This window comes from Centrocercus urophasianus, unplaced genomic scaffold, assembly GCF_019232065.1.
Source record: "Centrocercus urophasianus isolate 14NV4802_14NV808 unplaced genomic scaffold, USGS_Curo_1.0 seq_25, whole genome shotgun sequence".
NCBI lineage: Eukaryota > Metazoa > Chordata > Aves > Galliformes > Phasianidae > Centrocercus > Centrocercus urophasianus.
In genome coordinates, this window is record NW_024884811.1 from 16,674,957 (window position 1) to 16,693,895 (window position 18,939).

At 38.8% G+C, this 18,939-nt stretch overlaps 1 protein-coding gene across 1 annotated transcript in view; it reads left to right on the forward strand.

Moving 5' to 3' along the window:
- ADAMTS12 (ADAM metallopeptidase with thrombospondin type 1 motif 12) overlaps positions 1-18,939 on the forward strand; it is a 175,577-nt gene that overhangs the window by 2,045 nt on the left and 154,593 nt on the right. The window contains exon 2 of the mRNA XM_042825624.1: positions 3,019-3,380. Coding sequence (XP_042681558.1) covers positions 3,019-3,380 — 362 coding nt within the window. The remainder of the gene's footprint in view (positions 1-3,018; positions 3,381-18,939) is intronic.

The window sequence follows — 18,939 nt, forward strand, 5'->3', positions numbered from 1 at the left end:
CCCATGTGACAGACAGTGACTGTTTTTTTTTTCTCTTCCCCTGTTTATCTGCTCTCTGTACAGCAGTTCTTAATATAGGCAGTACTCTGCCACATGTTGTGAGTTTGAATCCACACAGGAGTAGAATGGACAGCAGTAGTTTTAAGTACTGCCAGATGTTTTTCAAGTCACAGAAATTGCAGGGTCTGTAGGGAGGGTTCCACAAATGATTTAATCAATTCTTAGTTTTCTTATGCAAGCCCAATGGGCCTGGGGCTGGTTAGTTTCTCTGTCTGAAATGACCCTTGCATGCACTGTGGTATCAAGGCAAAGAGTTGATTGAACAAGTATGACCTGCTTAATGTGATGCTGTGGTACTGCTTAGGGCAATGATGCCAGCCAGCATGCCCAAATGGCAGTTGTGGGAAGACAAAATGTTCTCCACACTGTTCTCCACACTGGTGCTACCTAAGCCTAAATGGAAATCTTCCATTTCCTGGCCGCAGATCCTGAGCGGGCCACTTGGTGGGACAGACTTCTCTGAAGGGCAAGGAAGGCATGCCAGCCCTGGGGCTCATCTGTGGTCCTGGGATATATCCATTTCCCTCTGTTCATGTTTGCTGGCAGTAGGTTTTGTGGGAGCCCATAATGCTTTAATTGAGAAGGAAGTTTCAGGAAGTCAGTGTTGAATTACAGCCCTTATTCTACTGAGGTGAGGACTGCATGTGTGAAGTTATTCTCTCAGTTGCTGCTTCCTTTTCATTGTTATTCTTTCCCAGAAGAGCAGAAAGGCATTATCAAAATTGTGTCTCCTATCTTTGTTTAAGACTTGTCTCCAGCTAGAGAGTTTGAGTGGTTAGCCTCAGCATGGAGCTTAGTAAGTTGTTCTAATATTGATAGGTTTGCCTTTGCTAACATTGATAATGATTACTTGCAGAAATACCTTTCGCCTCATCTTGTTAAGCTTTATTGTGTTGTAATCTTATTCCCTATGGTCTTTTGCAGACTTTTAAATAATTCATTTCTGTGGTTGTATTATTGTATAATATTATTTCAGCATAATTTCACTCTCCAGTGACTAACATTCAGAGATGAGTATTGAAAGAGTGGATGAAAGAAGTTAGACTTCTCTGCTTTGATAACGTTGTCGGCAACAGATGCTTAAGCATTATTTCTAGTTTTTCTGACAACGTCTAAATTGCCCTAGCATCTGCACACTAATTTCTATAGCAATGAAATAAGAAACTTCATTAAACACTTAAACAAAGTCCAAAACTGCAAGTCTTTGGTCTTGAATGGAGCTTAACAGTTGAGCCACAACAAATTAAGGTCAAGTCATCATTCCATGAATTGGGCTGAAAAGCAGGCAAATGGGAGCTTGATCTTCCAGGATACTCTATTCACCCTGCCTTTGATTGCACAGTTTAAGGCATGGAGGAAAATAGACAGGAATTTTGTAACATCTTCTGCAGGCAACGTGTGTTTTGGGGTTTCTTCTCTTTTCCTGGTGCCCATTCTTCCATTGCACTGGACTGTCATGAAGGGAGGGGGACCCCAGGATAGTTTCAGCTGCTAAATTGCCAAGCAGCAGACACTTGCTTTGCTGTCAACAGGCTGTGTAAACTCTGGATAGGAGTGTGTGGGTTGAGTTTTCAGCCTCTCATTTCCCACAGAGCTGATGCAGAAAAGGGCAGGAGGCATCTCTCAGAATTTGTTATAGGAATGAGTCTCCCCATTTGTGATACCTGCAGCTATGAAGATTAAGAGCCCACTGCTGTGGTTTTCCTGGAAAGGCACAAAGTTACTGTAGGCTGCTGGCATGACTTGCACTAAAAAAAATATATTGTCTATTGTGTAGAAGAGCGATGAGCTTGTTTCTGAAATAGAAGATGCTACTGAGTAAAGACATATTGCCCTCCTAGTTTTATGTATGTGCTGAGAAGTCTGGTGTGTATTTTTCATTTTGTCTGTGTCTGCATGTATGTTTTGGTTTTCAATTGGGAGTATTTCAGTGCATGTGTCTTGAGTGCACATGGCCTAAGGAAATATGAGCAGTCATGTCCCAGCTGCAGCTAGTGGGGATGAAGGAGATATCTTCCTTTCCAAAGGCAATGAATCCAGACAACAATTTGTCTTGTCATGATTTAGCCTATGAAGCTTTGAAAGTGTAGTCAGTGGAAAGAGAAGTGTATCTAGAAGTGTTATCTTAGCAGTCCTAGGGAGGAATATGCGGCTCTGGAAATTTATGAAGCAGGTTAATTATTTTGTTAATTGGTTTAATAAATGAGATGATTCACTTTGTGAATGAGTGATTGAGAAAGGAGGAATTGAAGTAATGTGCATCCTCACAATTTCTTTTTGATGTTCAGCCTGTGATTTCTTGGGCTGAAGTCAGTTATGCCAGCTGAAGATCCTTCTTTTAGTTTACGAGTTCTTATGATTACAATTTACATAGTTTTATTATTTGCTTGGGACTTTTAAGGTTTAAACTAATTAAAAAAAAACAAACAAAACACCACAGCAAGAAGTCAGAAACAGCTGTACTGTATTGTAGCAAGGGACAAGAAAGCCAGTGATGTTTTTCTCTGCTGGTTCCTAATTTCTTCTTCTGGATCCTGATAAGGTGTCTTATCCAGTCTTATCATGGTTGGCAATCCTCATGCAAAATTGCATAGTTACTTCATTCTCATTCAAACCCTTTAAAATTCCTTCTTCTGCTGCAGCATCTGCCAAGGCTGAGGCTACTGATGTTCTTGCTGTTCCTGTAGCCCATAAAACCACTTAGTAGCGTTTTCTTTTATTTTTCCTAATTTATAAGGCTCCGTCTCCTACTTAAGGTGGACAGGTTTCTGAATGTGTGGACACCATCTCCTTGATCAGAGCCTTTTGTGATGGGTATGCAAGATACAGAGTGTCAGCTCTTGTGCAGTATGGCTTGGTGGACCGCTGTCACTCTTGAGTTTTTCTTTAAACCACGTGATCTCTGAACAGGATTGCATTTACCGATTTTGCTTCTTTGTTTTTTCACATTCATTTCAGGGCAATTTATCAAGACACTGCAAGAATACGAAGTGGTAGATCCAGCAAGAGTAGATGCAAATGGGCATTTTGTTTCTTTTGATTTACACCATCACATCTCAAACACAAGAAAGAAGAGAGATATCGACAAAAAAGAGAATGCAATATATTATAAAATTAACCACAAGGAGAAGGATCTGTTTTTCAACTTGACTATCCACATGGGATTTCTTTCCCACAACTACGTAGTAGAGAGGAGACATGGCAACCACAGTCGTGCGAAGATTGCAATGCACTCAGGAGTTCCTTGCCACTTTATTGGCACAGTATTGCAACCAGGTTCAGGGAGTGGAACAGCAGCAATCAGCACTTGCAATGGCTTGGTAAGTGATGTGGGGTTCTGGGCTAATTCTGGTGTCACTGGAACTAAGCGGAGCATTTATGAATGTGTGTGAACTTAAAAACTGGATGAACCTATCCAAAACTTTAGTGACACAATTCTCTAGAAGAATCAATTCAGTGTTTTGAGTGCAATTCCTGAAGAAGAGAAACAGGAGGTCACAAGCTAAAGCTGAGGACCCTTGGGGTTTACTATGAAAACTTTACTTTTACTGTTTTTTTTTTTTCCTCCAGTACTTTGAAATTTTTGCTAGTATTTGAAGCTTTTTAGCTATTATTTGTTTTTCCACTACTCATTGTTTTGAGCCTGTTAGTAGTTGAAGTGCCTTTGCTGTGCACCTGGAATGCTATTCTTCCAAAAGGACTGTAGCTCAAGTGCACCAGAATTTCTTTACAAACTGAATCAGCAGGTGGTAGCTGGGACAGATGGAAGAGATGTATTATAACTTCAAAAATAAATGTTTGGTTAGATGAAACCTTAGCCAGGGCTTTAAATTCAAACCTGAATCAAACATAGTCATCCTTCATTCAAAGGAATACTTCCAAGTCTAGAGCTTGAAGTTTTTTATTTCTCAGTAAGCTGTGGATCAAAGTGAGATAAGGAGGTGGAATCCTTGATTTTGTTGTGCTTTGTTTTTTATCAGTACTGTAGCTCAGGTTTCTAGTTCAAGAGAAAGAGGCTGTATGTATCTTGTGGAGGGGAATAGGAGACAAAGTGCCTGGATATGAATAAGGTGATATTTTAGGGAGCTCTTTAAAATGGCACATAGAGTGTGAGAGGTAAAATGCAAAGGGCTCTTAGAGTATGCAAGCAGAGTGGAATATACAGGCAGTATGTGCAGCCTGCATGTGCTTTAAAGCCTTGATCCTAGTGTGGTAATTGACAGTAGTTTAAAGTGGATAGAGCAGCACATTGACCCCTCTTGACCAATGCATCTTGGCCTGCAACAGGCTAAGGAATGGTGATTCACACTTAAGCCTGAATTCCTCAGCAAGGTGTCTGTAAAGTATATCTGTTCCTTGCCAACCTATTAGTATCCAAGTGAATTCCTTTCTGTTGGACTATTACTTGGTCAGTTCCAGCAGGAATGGAGATCAGGAATCTCCTTGGAAATTTTTCCAGTGGGGATCAATTTATGAAAACCCCTCTGAATCTCCTTATGGTTGAAGGGTCTCTAAGGTAAAGATGGTATGAAGATAAGATTAGTTTCCTTGATTAATTTGTCATGTGCTTTGCTGAAACATCTTGGTTAGTCATCATTAGAATGAAAATTTGAAAATGAAACAGTAGAACTTCATTATGCCTTCTGAAATATTTTATCCACAGCAAGGATTTAGAGAATAATTTCTTTAATTAAATCATAAAGTCAGCCTGATATGGTTGCAGTTACAAACTTTTTTGAGGTTTGCTTTGATCTGAGGTTTTTCAAAGCAGTTGGCTAGTAGACCAAGGGGATTTTTGACAAAGCACCTTATCCAAAAAACAGTCTCTTTTTTTTTTTTTTTTTTTTTAAACAAAACTAAAACTTAGAAGACACAGAATCATAAATTAATTCATATTGCAAGTGGCCTTAGGGGAAAACCACTATAGCTTTGATGGGGTGATTTATGAAGTTTGAAAATCTCTATTCTGAAGGAGTTTCAGTAGGATTTGGGTCTGAATCTCTTAATACCCGGAAGCACCACAAGCAGAGGAATGTAGTTTTTCTTGTCTTTCCCTGATTCTTCATAAGAGACTACATCACATGAAAACATACTAATCCTTTTTTATCAGCATTGAGAAATTGTCATGGTTTTATGATTACTGTTAGGGATATTCCACATCATAGCAGCATGTAGTAGACTGGGAGTTAAAGAGTTAATGCTCCAGTTCTCCAGATCACTTTTCATTTCCGTTTCTGTTCAGAGGGAAAGATAAAACTGTTTGCAAATCACAAGGCATGCCTCTTCCCCCCTTTTTTCCCCCCCTTTTTTTCCCCCTTTTGCTGCTCATCTCTGCAGTGTATTTGCTCTCTAGCCATCTCGCTTCAGCATTAAAGTAAGGCCTTTGGTTTTTGGCACTCGCTCATTTTATTTGATTTATTAGCTCCAATTCCATTTTATTATATTGTGTTACCTTGCATTCCAATGTAATAATTAATAAATTAACTTTGCTCCTCAGATTGTTGCCACTGTCTTGTTTTAGGTCCATCTCCCTTCCCTTTCTCTCCTTTCCACTTCCCCCTTTACTGGGGAATGAGTCCATGGGTACCCCTGCCCCATTAGTCTCAGAACCGAGCCCAAAGAGCCCAGGAACCATTAACAGAAGTACAATTTCATTTTCAGGATGAAAACCTGAGATTTCTGAGCTGTTTGTGATGCCCTTCTTCCTCATGAGCTAATGGATAATTTTTTTTCTGTCCTAGAGCTCCTAGATTTTGCTCTTCAGCACCATATCTATTTCTGCTTTTTTTTCTTTTTCCCTTTGTTTTTTCTCCTCCTAACTAGGAGATACTGTGTTTTTCCACTAAAAATACATTTTCTGTTTATTCTTATGAGGGAGGGAGAACTGACAATAGATAAACACCATAGTATGGTTAAATATTTCTTGAGAAACTAGAAAACTATCCCTTGAGGAGAAATGGTAAGCTTATTACTGTAGGAATTCTGAAACAACTTGATAAGACTAATATTACAATGGACAAGTTGATAAGTGTCTCCAGTGCTGAGATGTGAAGAAGAACAAGATGACAAAACAGTGTTGTTGGCAGATAGCTGATTCCCGGAGTGTGATTAGGCAGCAATAACTGCTGTGGGTATCCAGTACCATTCATGGGTAGGATCAGGCTCAGATTCAGCACCTCAGCTCACCACAGAAAACCGATTTCTGTTTTCTACCTCCCTTTTGCTTTTACTTTGATATATACTATTATTTCCAAGGCTGTGCTGTTATGAGCATCACTCATACAATGATTATATAACTCTTATTTGTAACATATATCGGAATCAAATTTTCTCTTGAATAAACCATGTAAATGGACTGAACAACTGGAGTTTTCATTGGAGCTTCTAAGTCGCATTAACAAGTATGAGGCCCCATCTGGAGTACTGTGTCCAGGCCTGGAGTCCCCAGTGCAAGAAAGATGCAGAGCTATTATAATGGGTCTAAGGAGGGCCACTAATATGATAAGAGGGCTGGAGCACCTCTCCTGTGATGAAAAGCTGTGGGAGCTGGGATTGTTTCGCTTGGAGAAGTCACCAGGGAGACCTCATTGATATCTTCCCATACATGAAAGAATCTTACAAGCAGGATAGGGACCAGATTTTTACACAGGTAGTGACAGGACAAGGGGGGGATGGAATTAAAATGAAAGAGGTGAGGTTTAGGGTAGATGTTAGGAAGTAATTTTTCACTCAGAGGCTGGTAAGACACTGGCACAGGCTGCCCAGAGAAGTTGTGGTTGCCCCTCTTTGAAAGCGTTCAAGGCTGGACTTGATGGGGCCTGGGCCTTCTGATCTAGTGAATGGCAATCCTGCCCATGACAGGGGCATTGGAGCTAGATGATCTTGGAGGTCCCTTTCAACCCAAGCTGTTCTATGACTCTGTAAACTAATGATTGAGAAAGAGAAGCAATGTTTTCAAAACATGGGGAAAGCCTTTGCTCCTGATTTCAGTCGATATGGTGCTTTTTGGCTTGGGAATCATCACGTGGCATGTGGGAGGAGAGCAGATATGAAATCTCTTTGGTATGGGAAAGTTGGCAAAGAGAAAGTAAAGGAAGGAAACGTTTCTGTTCTTGTCCCACTGTAGAAATAACATTTGGACAAGTCTTGGCATGCCATATAGGACACACTTCTAATAATGCTGTGTTTTCATGATGCCTTTCAGCAAAACATCACAATGAATTTTTCCCAACACTAATGCCTTAATTTTCAATTGTGTGTTATTCCTTGTGTAGCAGTTCAGGTTTGTGTGAGCCTAGCCTCTTACTGGGAATGGGAGGGAACAAAGCTCAGAAATAAGAGTGAATGAATCCTGAGTTCATGCAGTGAGTCCTGTAGGGAAGTTAATTTTTCTCTGGTAATCTATCCTCTTCGTTAGGAACAAGGCCCTCTTTTATTCATCAATATCTCAGTCACTGTTTATAGGATTTTTAGTTGACAGCTTCATAAAGGCTTTGTTTCCTTGACCATTATTGTCAGCGGACAGTTGCTATTGGACATCTGGTGATGTTTTAATCTTCAAAGACTCTTTAAACATTATCATGGGAATGGAAGAGCAGTAGAAGAACATTAGCATGGAAATTAAAAATGGTCTGTACCTTGTACCTGGTAAACTCTGGGGCCTTGCGTGACATTGAGTAGGTCAGCAGGTTGCCTCTGTCCTGATGGACGTGATTGTTTACCAGAAGTGCTGCTGCTGTTTGCTGCCCAGGCAACAGCAATGCTGTACAAAGTCACGAAGTACTGTTTGCTTGTTTATTCCTCCTCCTGCCTCCCCCAAATCAGTACACAGCTTTTCCTTGGCAGTGGTGAGCAAGCAAACCAGATCTCTTGGCTGTACAGAATTAGGTCAAGTCTGCTGCTTGTGCTCAGGAATTTTAAGATTTTCTCCAGCTCAGTTCTTCCTTCTGTGCCCAGCCACAGACAGGACAGTCACCTGTTATCTCTTCTTGATGGCTGTATGACAGCTTTTCTTTATATGGAAGCTGGTGGGAGCTGCCAAGCAGGTCCTCTCTCTGCAGATTGGTGCATGCCCAGATGCTTGCAGCAAGCTTTTCATTGAAAAGCAGAGCTGTGTTGAGTTCTGCTTATGTGAAACTGTTCTTATTGTGGCATAGCACCATATATGAGACCTGAAAACAAAATCTAGCACTTACGGAGTGTCACCTTACTTCTTAATCTCCATTCATCAGTATCATTTTCTCTTTCAATCTTGCTTCAATTTTGAGAAATGCAGCGTGATCACTTTCCCCTATATCCCAGGCAGATTTTCTACTTAGTGTGAGATACCTTTTCCATGTTGATCTTCAGAGTATCACCTTTGCCCCACGTTGAACTGTCCTGAGCAGATACTGTAACAGCATTGCACTGATAGTGTGTTCTGCAAGATTAGTTTGATACCACTGTTCTAGACTTTCCCACTCTTGTGGATGTAGAAAGCTTGCACCTGGTTGACAGATTTTGCGAAGGTAGTGTTTTCCTTAGAAAAGATTAGGAAGTAAAGAAATCCCTAGAACACTTTAATAACATTTTGTCTTAAAGTAATAGACAAAATTCATCACTAAGCTTCTAACCACCTCTACATCTTTCAGTTTGTGAGGCTTGTTCATTGTGAAGAATGTGCTTGTTAACTTATTAAGGGTAGCTCTACAGCCTTGCAAAACTCCTGTTGGGCAAATTTTGCTTCTTTAGCCCAGAAAAATGGCAATATCTTTCTATTCCACTGTAGTATACTTGTGGCCAATAAAACTGTTTCTCTTGAAGAGCAAGTGGATTTTGATCATCACAAGTGGATAGATTTTTGGCAGTACAGATGTACACTTCTGGAAAGATCACATTTTGTTTTTTCTTAAGTTGCTCTTATGAACATGCGAATTTTGATTCAGCACTGTTCCGTCACATGCAACTGTGCAGCCCCATAACGTGTTTGAAAAAACATGGAGTTTTGGTGGTTCCTATCTTAGGAGGTGCTGATGGTAATGAATTGAAGCGTATTGCAGCTGTGCTACCTCAACAAGGAAGCTCCATTCCAATCTCCATGTCCTTCAAGATAAGTACACGAGTATTTTTCCAGGGGTCTCTTCCCCTTCTCTCATTCCTCTTGCTTTAAGGGCATCTGTCACTTCTTTCTTTGCTGTTCTCCAGCCTTATAGTATTTGGTGAATGGTGCTTGTGGTGAGAAGTGTGGCAGGTGACATATTCGCTAGCTATACCTCTTTATTTAGATGCCAGTGAAATCTCTGCAGCATCCTCTTTTGTCTTGTCCACACACTGGAGCTAGAAAGTATGAATGAGGAGTCTGTAGAGTGCCAGGCATGAAAGTGATCTGCCTACCTTTTTTTCCCTAGGGGTTGGGGATTTCTCCATGCCTAGATATAATGAAGTTTGTGAAGTCTGAATGTTGCAACTTGGCTTATTTTGCCATGTGTAAAGAGGGAAAGACCTACTCGGTAACTCCCAACTCTCTTTAATATCTACTGTACATTTCTTGTTTGGGCAATAGTATGAAGCATTCTGGAAATGGAATGTGGAAAAAAGTCACACAGTAAATCCAGTATTCCCTGGGCATCTGTCCTATGTCATGCTTTGTTTTCCACCCTTTTGTATGTAATAATATCTGGATATTCTCCTTGCTTGGCTTGTGTTGTGGGTTGTTTTTTGTTTTGTTTTTAAATTTTCCTATGAGAAACATTCAGAAGTAGGGTATGTTGTGGGTGGTGCTTTCTTTTTGTTAAACAGATAAATCATTCAAATTTGCAATAGCATTTACTTCAGTACTTCAACATCATCCCTTTCTTTGTGTGTGAAATCCAACTTCATCCATCTGCCAGCTCCCTTCCCCCCACTCTTTTGTCTGCAAAAATACTCTAATTGACAGGTCAAATGAATCTCATCCGTGATCTCAATACATGAGAATCCAGCTGTGTTGGTGGCTCCTGGTCCTGGCCTTGTCACCTTTGACCAGTGTGAAGTTGCTGCCCTGGAAACTGCGTTTGGCTGTAGCTTTTACAGTGTTGTTACCTATCAGTGAATCTGTCATTGACTGGCTAAGTTAAAGCACAAATTAGTTGCTAGTAACTGGTTTGAATGGAGTGCCCAGGATTAGACTGCCTTGCTCCTCCAAGATGTCTTTCTTCTGTATTTTCAGAAAAAAAGTTATTTATTGTGCAGTTTTAAGAAATCTTATTCTGTTATTTTTAACTCTGTGGCTACTAGCTACGTGATCTAGAATATCATTATGAAACTGTGCTTTCCAATCATGCTTCTGGTTTCCGTGAGTCTATCTAATGAATTGTCTGTGTGTGTATTTGTATGGTTTCATGTATTTTGTTGATTTTTTTTCCCCCCTGAAAATCTCCACTCATGATTTCATGTGTGGTGTTCCTAATAAAAAGCTTATAATTCACTTCGGGGAAGCTGTCGGTGTGTGACTTTAGACTACAGGTTCGTAACCTAGCAGTAAAAAATACACTTAATGCCTTTTTCTACTTGATTTTGTAATGCTAAGAGGTTTGTAAGATTATCTGTTCTCCATTTTTGTATCTTTGTAAGTTTTCTGGCCAAACAGACTGATCTGTAAGAGAAGTAGAGGAATCAGATACTTAGTTCTCACAAATTTTGCTGGTACAGATGGGATCTTTTGATAAATGACATGACTGATAAACGTACAATGGTTGACCAATGACTCAGCAGAACTATAACTTGCTGCTGAGGATGGCACAGTGCTACCTGTGGCCCAACTGAAAGTGAGGAGGGCTGGAAGAGGAGATTCAAGAGAGACTAGAAAAAAAGCTTTAAGAGGGGAACTGGAGCATGTGGGAAGCAAATCTGTGGAGAAACCAGGTTTTGATTGTTCTGCTGTCTGTATAATTTTTTCTTAATCCATTTTCACGATGCTGAAAGGAAGCTTGCAGATTAGTCTCAGTTGCCATATGAACAATGTGCTGTACCTGCTGCCCATCATAGCTTATGCATTGTATGTAATCACTGATGATGAGCATAAGGGGAGGAACTTATGCTTTCCTACATGCCCAGTGGTGCATATAATGTGACATTAATAAGGACAAATCTCACCAATTGTATGCCCTTTTTTTCCTAGCTGTTCAAAAGAAAAACAAAAGTACCATGAGAAGTTTGTCTTGCTCCTGTTCTGAGCAGATAAGCAGTGGCAGTAAGTTAGGTGGTAAATAGCCATAGGAATTAAAAACAACAGAGCAAAATACATTGTCTCCACTGCTAGCATTTAGAGGATAAATGACTGTGTTGCAGCTCCATGAGCATGGCTTCTTGTGGAGAGCAGGCCCTGCTGCCTCAGTTTGTCTGCTGGAGATGAGCAGCTGCAGGCCCTGAGGTGGGTCAGTAACAGTGGGCTATTATATGTATATAAGGTTTATTATGTATATATGCATCAGATGCACACATAAATGTGTATGTAGCTCTGTCTCGTGCTTTTGCATTAGGAAGACTTCTGTGCTGTTCTATGTATTGGTTATTATTGAGTCATGCCCAAATATACTGGGTTTCTCTAGCAGCTGAGGACTTTCCCAACCCATTTTTAAATTGAAACAGATTTCAAGTAGTCACTAATTTAGGATGGGATAATTATGTGCTTTATGTATACGCTGGCTCCCTACCATGCTCTGGTTAGAGACTGATCTGAAATTGCAAGCTTCAAAAATAACTAATTAAGTAATAACAATAATACTAATCTGGTCGTGTTGTCAAAGCAGTGGCTATGTTTAAATACATTCAGTTGTTTTCCAAGTTGCTCTGCTGGCAAGCAGAATGTTCCTGGTGAAACTGCTTAGGCTTCTGGATGCCTGTAAATGCTAACAGTAGACCTAAATCTGTTGTATGCTTATGCAAATAAGTACATATGTATTCATATTTTAAATATATACATATACTGCTTGATTAGAGCTCAATTATCTGTTTAATTTGATGCAATATTTATGGATTTGACTCATTTCCTTGTCTAGAACCATCATGGACCAAATCTGCTAAAAGCAAAAGCACGGAGGCTGTTGGTAGGGCAAAAAAAAAAGGTCTATTTCACCCTCTATCTAACAATGTTTGCAAGTAAATATCTGGGGAAGAGTAAGATGAGAGTAGTGGGACATTTCCATTATGTTCATCTTTGCTTCTGTTTTCAGCTTTTATCAGACTTCTTGATATATTTCTTGCATGTTTTCATTCATGAATCTCCTAACAGATTCATCTTTCAGATACTTTCTTGGACTCCCCTGCACATTTAAAATGGTATAAAAGATATAACTTCTTTTGTTTTTACCAAGCTTTCTGTCAGCTTCCTTTTAATGCCTTCTGAAATTACTGTTTTAGGGGACAGAATGAACGATCAAACATTGATTACAGTGGCTTTGATGGTTTTATTCAGTGGCACAGTATATTTTGTATAAACCTTTTGTTTTCAGGTGATTCTGAACACCCGATACTTCTATTTTGGTAGCTGTCAAGCTGCTGTATACAAGCAGCTTTTGCTATGAAGATGTCAGCTTGGGTTCCTGTTTCTCCAGAGCAGCAGGCAAGTCAGAGCCCATTTCTTAAGATGCACAGATGAGATTGTTTCTCTGCTGCCTTTACCCCTTTGCCATGCCGTAATGTACCACTTTTCATCAATCTATAGTGAATTCGTACCTTTGTGCTTTGCCTTCTTGGTGAATTGTCATGAATGCTCACCACCTCCCAGGCAGCTATGTCTGCAACTTGTTATCTGTAGCTACAGGAGTATTTGGAGATTAAAAAGTGAGTTGTTGCTTGTCTTTGCATAGATTGTGTTTCTGAGCTCAACTTGTCAGAGGTTTTGTTACAGATTTCTTTCCAGTCGGCAGTTCACTATTACAGGAGACAGTAAAATGCAAAGGAAATGCAAGATAGAACTATATTAGATCCTGTGTAACAGACTGTAATTTTTAATCCAAAATGTAAATGCAAGGAAAGTTGCCATGAAGAAGGAGATCTACTTTTGGTTCCTTTGCGACATCATTACATGTCCATAGCTCTGGAGCTTAATGTAACTTAATAGTACAAGCAGATATTTTTCTTCATTCTTGTTACCTGTGGTTTATGCCTTCATTTTGTATTCCCCCAAATATTCTCTGGGTTTGAGTTTATTAAAGAAATGAATCAAGATCTAGCCAGGTCCACTGTCTTTATGATTAGATCAGATCAAGCGAGTAGTGGATTAGGTATTAGGGGACAAAGCTTGTTTGCTTTTGGAAAAAACAATTTCTAAGTAATTTATTTTCCTCTTGCAGCAAATTCTTTGTTAGAAATTAACATGCTTCTACATTTGCAAGAGGAAATATAAATAATTTGTATTACTAAAAGAACTCACTAGGAGGATTTGTGAAGCAGAAATAATATTGGAGGTAGTTTTTAACTGTTACTGAACTGTTACATTGCAGTTCATGGACACTATTTGAGAGAAGTCTCTACCAAAAATTAGACTATCAGTGAACACTTCTAGTAACTTCAGGTAACTACACATAATTTGCAGAGGTTTGTCACTGAACTCTGCTTTTTTTCCCCATGCTGCTTTTCCCACATCGTATAACTTCAAATGAAAATTCAGTTACACCTAAAATTAAATTCTTATTTAGGATTTTCTCTCCTGGTATGTGGTTTTGGATACCTTCCTAAATAAAAGCTAACAAATCCACTATGTTTTGGACTTATGAAAAGTTTTGGAAAATTCTCCCAGCTTGCAGCTTGTTCGCCATATTCTTTTTTATTATCTCAAACTGCATTTTTTTTTTTTTTTTTTTTTTTTTTTTTTTTTTTTTTGAGGAGAATGGGTGGGAACTGACAGAAAATATCCACAGCTTTAAAGTACTTGGAATTCAGAAATATAACAACAAATTGTTGTTCTCAACTCATAACCTTCATTAATCAATCCCTGAATGGGTGCTTGTTACTTTTGGGCCGGATGTGAAGGCAGACAAATTAAAAGAATTTTCTTTGAGCTGTATTTCTATCATGGAAATACAGAAAATCCTCCTTATTTCTATCTCCATTGTGGAAAAACAAATTATATTGCAGTGGTCCCAAGCAAATGTGTCTGAGATCTTTGATGTTTTGAGTGTTACACTATTGCTTACGGTTTGTACAATTGCGTGTGTAGTTCCAAAATTTTTTACATTTTTGCTTTCCCCTCATGTCCTTCAAAAAGAAAACTTACGTAGGCGATTCTTTTCGGAATTGTCACTTGCTGGTAATGACATATTTTAATACACCAGAAACTTATCAATCTTACATCATAGCTGCCTTAGACACTCTAGTAAGCAGTGCTGAAAGGCAGTATTTTTGCTGTGCTGCCCAGGTGCTGGAGGGACTGTGTCTTGAGATATTAATAGTAGTAGCATCTGTGGAAGCTGCAGAACTTAAAAACATTTAAATTTAAATTCAGTTTGGTGCTGTTAACTCCACAGTAATGTCAGTACTGTGACTGCTCTGACCCTGCACAACTCCCTCAAATGCAAGCAGTTAAAAGAATGGGAAGAGCTTTGATAAAAATGCTTGGTGGGTATAAAATGTCCTTCACTGCTCCTTTGTGTCTTATGTCATAGTGTGGAGCCTTTTTTGTGCAGGACATGAGTGCAATACGAGGCTGTAAATTTTCAAGTAATGACATTAAGTTGGGTATGGAAAAAGCAGGTGAGGAATGTGTATGAGAGCCCGAGGGTTGAGCAAGCACCTGCAGACATGACATGCGTGGCTCCTGCAGTGCATGAGAGGACTGCATTTTTTTCATAACATGATTTTTTTTTTTTTTTTGTATGCCTTTTCTGTATGCCAATTGACACAAAAAAGAAGCACGTCTGAAGGAGTGCAGTATAATGGCAGGTGGCTGCCAGACTAACTGGGGTATGGTATAAAGTGAAGAAGAATGTGGAATAAAACCAATGAATCCCAGCACTGTGCCTCACAGAGGACAGCATTTGGATATCTCTGGGATGTGCAGGTTTCTGGTGTGTCGTTCCTTCAGGAAAGGGAAAATATAACATCTTGGAAGAGCTCCAAACTTGACTCAAGAATGCTCACAGTGAATCCTGTCCTCTGATGCCTAGAGGAGATATATTGTATGTAGTGCCTCTTTATCACTGCAATTAAAGTGATAGTGGCTTCACATTGTGGTCAGTGGCTTTGTACTGAAGTGTCATATATAAAGGAGGAAAACATGAATGAAAGAAAACTGTTCATTGTAGCATCACCAAAATGTTTGCTTCCAATTCTGCCTTGCCAGCTCTGCAATATGGCATATTGTACCAGCTGCCAGAATAAAATTACCCATGTAGTTGCTGCATTTCACCTGCACTGTGCTCTAGCTACTATATCTTTCATCTGTGGCTCTATAATGTCAAGGAAGATTATCTGTATATTTTGTACTTACGGGTATTAAGCATGTAATATTTGCCCTTCTCAGTCTTTCTGCTGTGTTAAGCACAGAAAACAAACAGGATGAGGAAACTGTGCTTGTCTTAATGAGGCATTGTAATTTCATACATTTCATATATATATATATATGTATATATATATAATTCTTGAATAGGTAAGAGTTTTGTGTTTCTGAATCTGCTGTGTTATTGCTTCTTTTTTTCACAGTGGACTGTCAGGTGTCATTCTGCTAGCTTAAAAAACATTTTTATATTGTGCCAAGTAAGATAATAAAGTACTAGATTTAATACTGGAACTCTTTAGATCTGTTGGAATTACATGCAGTAGTTTGTAGCTGTGATGTTGTGCTCCAGCTTATGGGCCTGATTTTTGTTTCTGTAGATCCATTCTATTATGGGTGCACATAATTTTCAAAAGGGAAAGTGCTTGATAATGATGAAGTCTCAAAAGGTGGTAGCTAGAGGGATAAGATACTTAAAAGCTGTGGAGCTTTGTTTAATAAGTTTTTGGAAGCTCAATACAAATGACGATTCATAATTTTTGTTGTCTTATGTGAAAAAAAAAGGAAAAAGAAGCTACTGGAAATAAAGATTTGGAATAAAAATAAGTGAACAGAAAACCAATTTTTTTCTTGAAAATGCAATGATTGCTGGTAAAGAAGGAATTAAAATTAACGTTGGCAAGATGACAGGAAAAGTGGTTCTAAGCAAAAATTGTCTTGAAAAACTTGTCAAAGGTGCAGAAATTGGGTGCTTTTTCAAAGTTTTCAGAATCATAAAGTATTTCAATGATTTTTCTTTCAAGGTGTGTGTTTGGATGAGAGTAAAAGAAATGGTTGGAGGAGATAAGGCTGCAATAGAGGGACTGTGTTACTCAATGAAAAATGATATCTCACCAACTGTGAGGCACGATCTGTCACTTAAATTGACCTTAGAAGGTGGATAAGTGTGAGACAATTAGTACAGCAATATAGAAAATAGGTCAAATGTGGAATTGGTGGAGAAAAAGTTTACTTTGTATGTGATGAGAATGTGGTCTTTGATTCCTTTATGGAAGATTGCCAGAATATCATGAGGTCAGGGATTGTGTCATTTCATCCTCACATAGTTCTTATAGCCTTTCTGTAAGAGCATGAGTGTCTGAAGGGCTCTGTGCTGTAATTCATGTCTAGCCATTCTTGTGTTCCTGCAGCATGAGGAATTTACCAGCTTTTCATCAAGCTAGAGTATTGTTGCAGCCTATCTTTTTGATAATCTAGAAACCCTCATCTTCAATGTTGAGTTGTGCATAGTGGAGAAAAAGCATCTGGCTGCCATGAGATTTCAGGATTTCTTTTGAGAACTAAGTCTTCCTGGCTCTGTCTGTGATGTGATCTCTGGATGTCTTTTTTGTTTCTTTTACCTCAGATTTTTATCTGTGTTTAAGTCCTGTCCATGTTTATGCTGATAACAGAATATTTGAACTGCGTTTTCTACATGTTTTCATTTTTCATTTTCATTTTCTTCTTCATTTTCCTAATAACGCACAACTGAAAGAAAACTGTTTTTTCCCTAACAGTTTTTTCAACTGTCCATTTTCAGTTGCTCAATACTTTCTGACAGCTTTTGTTATGTAGTTTAATTAAAACAAAGCTTGGTAGCAAATATTTGGAAAAATAATGACAGGAATATTTAATGTTTCTTGTGTGACAGCACACAGAGAAAGCTACTGTTATTTCTTCTAAGTAGGATCACAGTCTCAGCAGGTTGAAAAAGGATAAGTTAAAGCAGTGCAGGTTTCTCCTCACACAGAGAAATGTATGGTTCTTTTCTGCTAGCAAAGCCACAGGGAGAGCATGCCACTTGTTTATCCAATTAAGTGTTCTCTATCAACTGAGGAAATGGATTTCACTTAGCTTTGGAGAGGCGTTCAGAACTCTGAGAATAGTAGTAATTTGGCAAAAAGATGCCAGGGAGAGCAATAAAACTTAAACATCCATTATCACTCTGAGGGGCAATCCAAATCTAAGGAGGGAACAAAACTGAGTGCAAATTAGCTGTGACTAACTGCAAAGCCCCTGCCTGTGTTAATTATTATTGTCTTCCAAGAAAAGGGCTGAAAGGGTATTAAGAACCAAACACACTGACTTCTTATCCAGGTGAACTTTTAAGGCTATCAAATTTGTGTTGTAGCAGTGCTCTGAGTGCTTTGCTTTTCATTAGAACGAAAGGTGATCTCCAACTCTGTAGCACTATCTTTTTGGTTATTCTTCTTTAGGGAAGATGGTAGAGCAGGTTTTGACATAGTTTTTCTTGTTATGCACATGAATGAGGCATTATATGGTGCCTGCTCCAATTAAATTGATTATCGCAACACTTCTCAAGAAAAGCACGCGATAAGCTCCTTGAATGACAGGTATATTAAGATGTAAACCAACCACCCTCTCTGTGTTCCACTTACTTATGGAGACCAAGGTTAGCAAAATTGAGTTGTATTTTTCACTCTTGGATAAGTGTTCTGTGTTTTTTCTGAAGAGTTTCTGTTCTTTGGAATTTCTTAACTCTATGTTCTGGGGCTGCTTTTATTTATTTATTCATTTTTCTTAACAGTCTTGGAACGAAATTAAAGAATATTAATGAAGTTTATGTAAAACCCAAAGTGGGAAGATCTCATCAGTGCAGAGATCGACTAGGATGCTGTTTTTCTAAAATAGATGGTGTCTGAACTGAAATTCCAAGGAGGAGAATTCAAGTGTCATAGCCTAGAGTGTTTAATCATAAATTTGAAAAATAACAGGAATTTGCATTCAAAAAATGTTCTTCGGTTTGAAGATACATAAACTATATATAAACTAAGAATTAAATACACTATCTGATGCCAACATAGCTTATTACCAGCATGATATTGCCTTGCAAAATGTCATAGATGATCTTAAGCTGATCAGAGATTAGAAAAATAGAGAAAAAATATGTTCAAAGTTTTATTTAGAACAAAACAGACATCACCGTTTCAAAAAAGTGGGGGAAGAATGAGTAGGATGTATCATATTCTACTGTTTTCTTGGTGTCAGCATTTGTCAGTTCTTGGAAATGGTAGGGTGGGAGATATAGATCTGAGTCAGTCCTGCTTTTCTTATGTGAAACTTAGTTTATATGATGGAGAATTGGCAGCTAGATCTGCCAACCCAGGGTTTTCTTTCAAGCTTTGTTTCTAGCAAGGCTAGAGTGTTGGTTTGGGTGCTCAGAGCAGAGAGTTTTGTGAGGATTCACAGACTCTTGGAACACACGGGCTGACATTCCTGGGAAGACCTGGACAACAGACAAAGAGTAAACAAGCTTTGAAGTTAGAGCAAAATCAATTATTTGACTGTGGAAGATGATTTAGGCATACTTGAACAAATGAGGGTGGGATTTTGAGAAGGCAAGACACATTCTGTTAGTGCTGCTC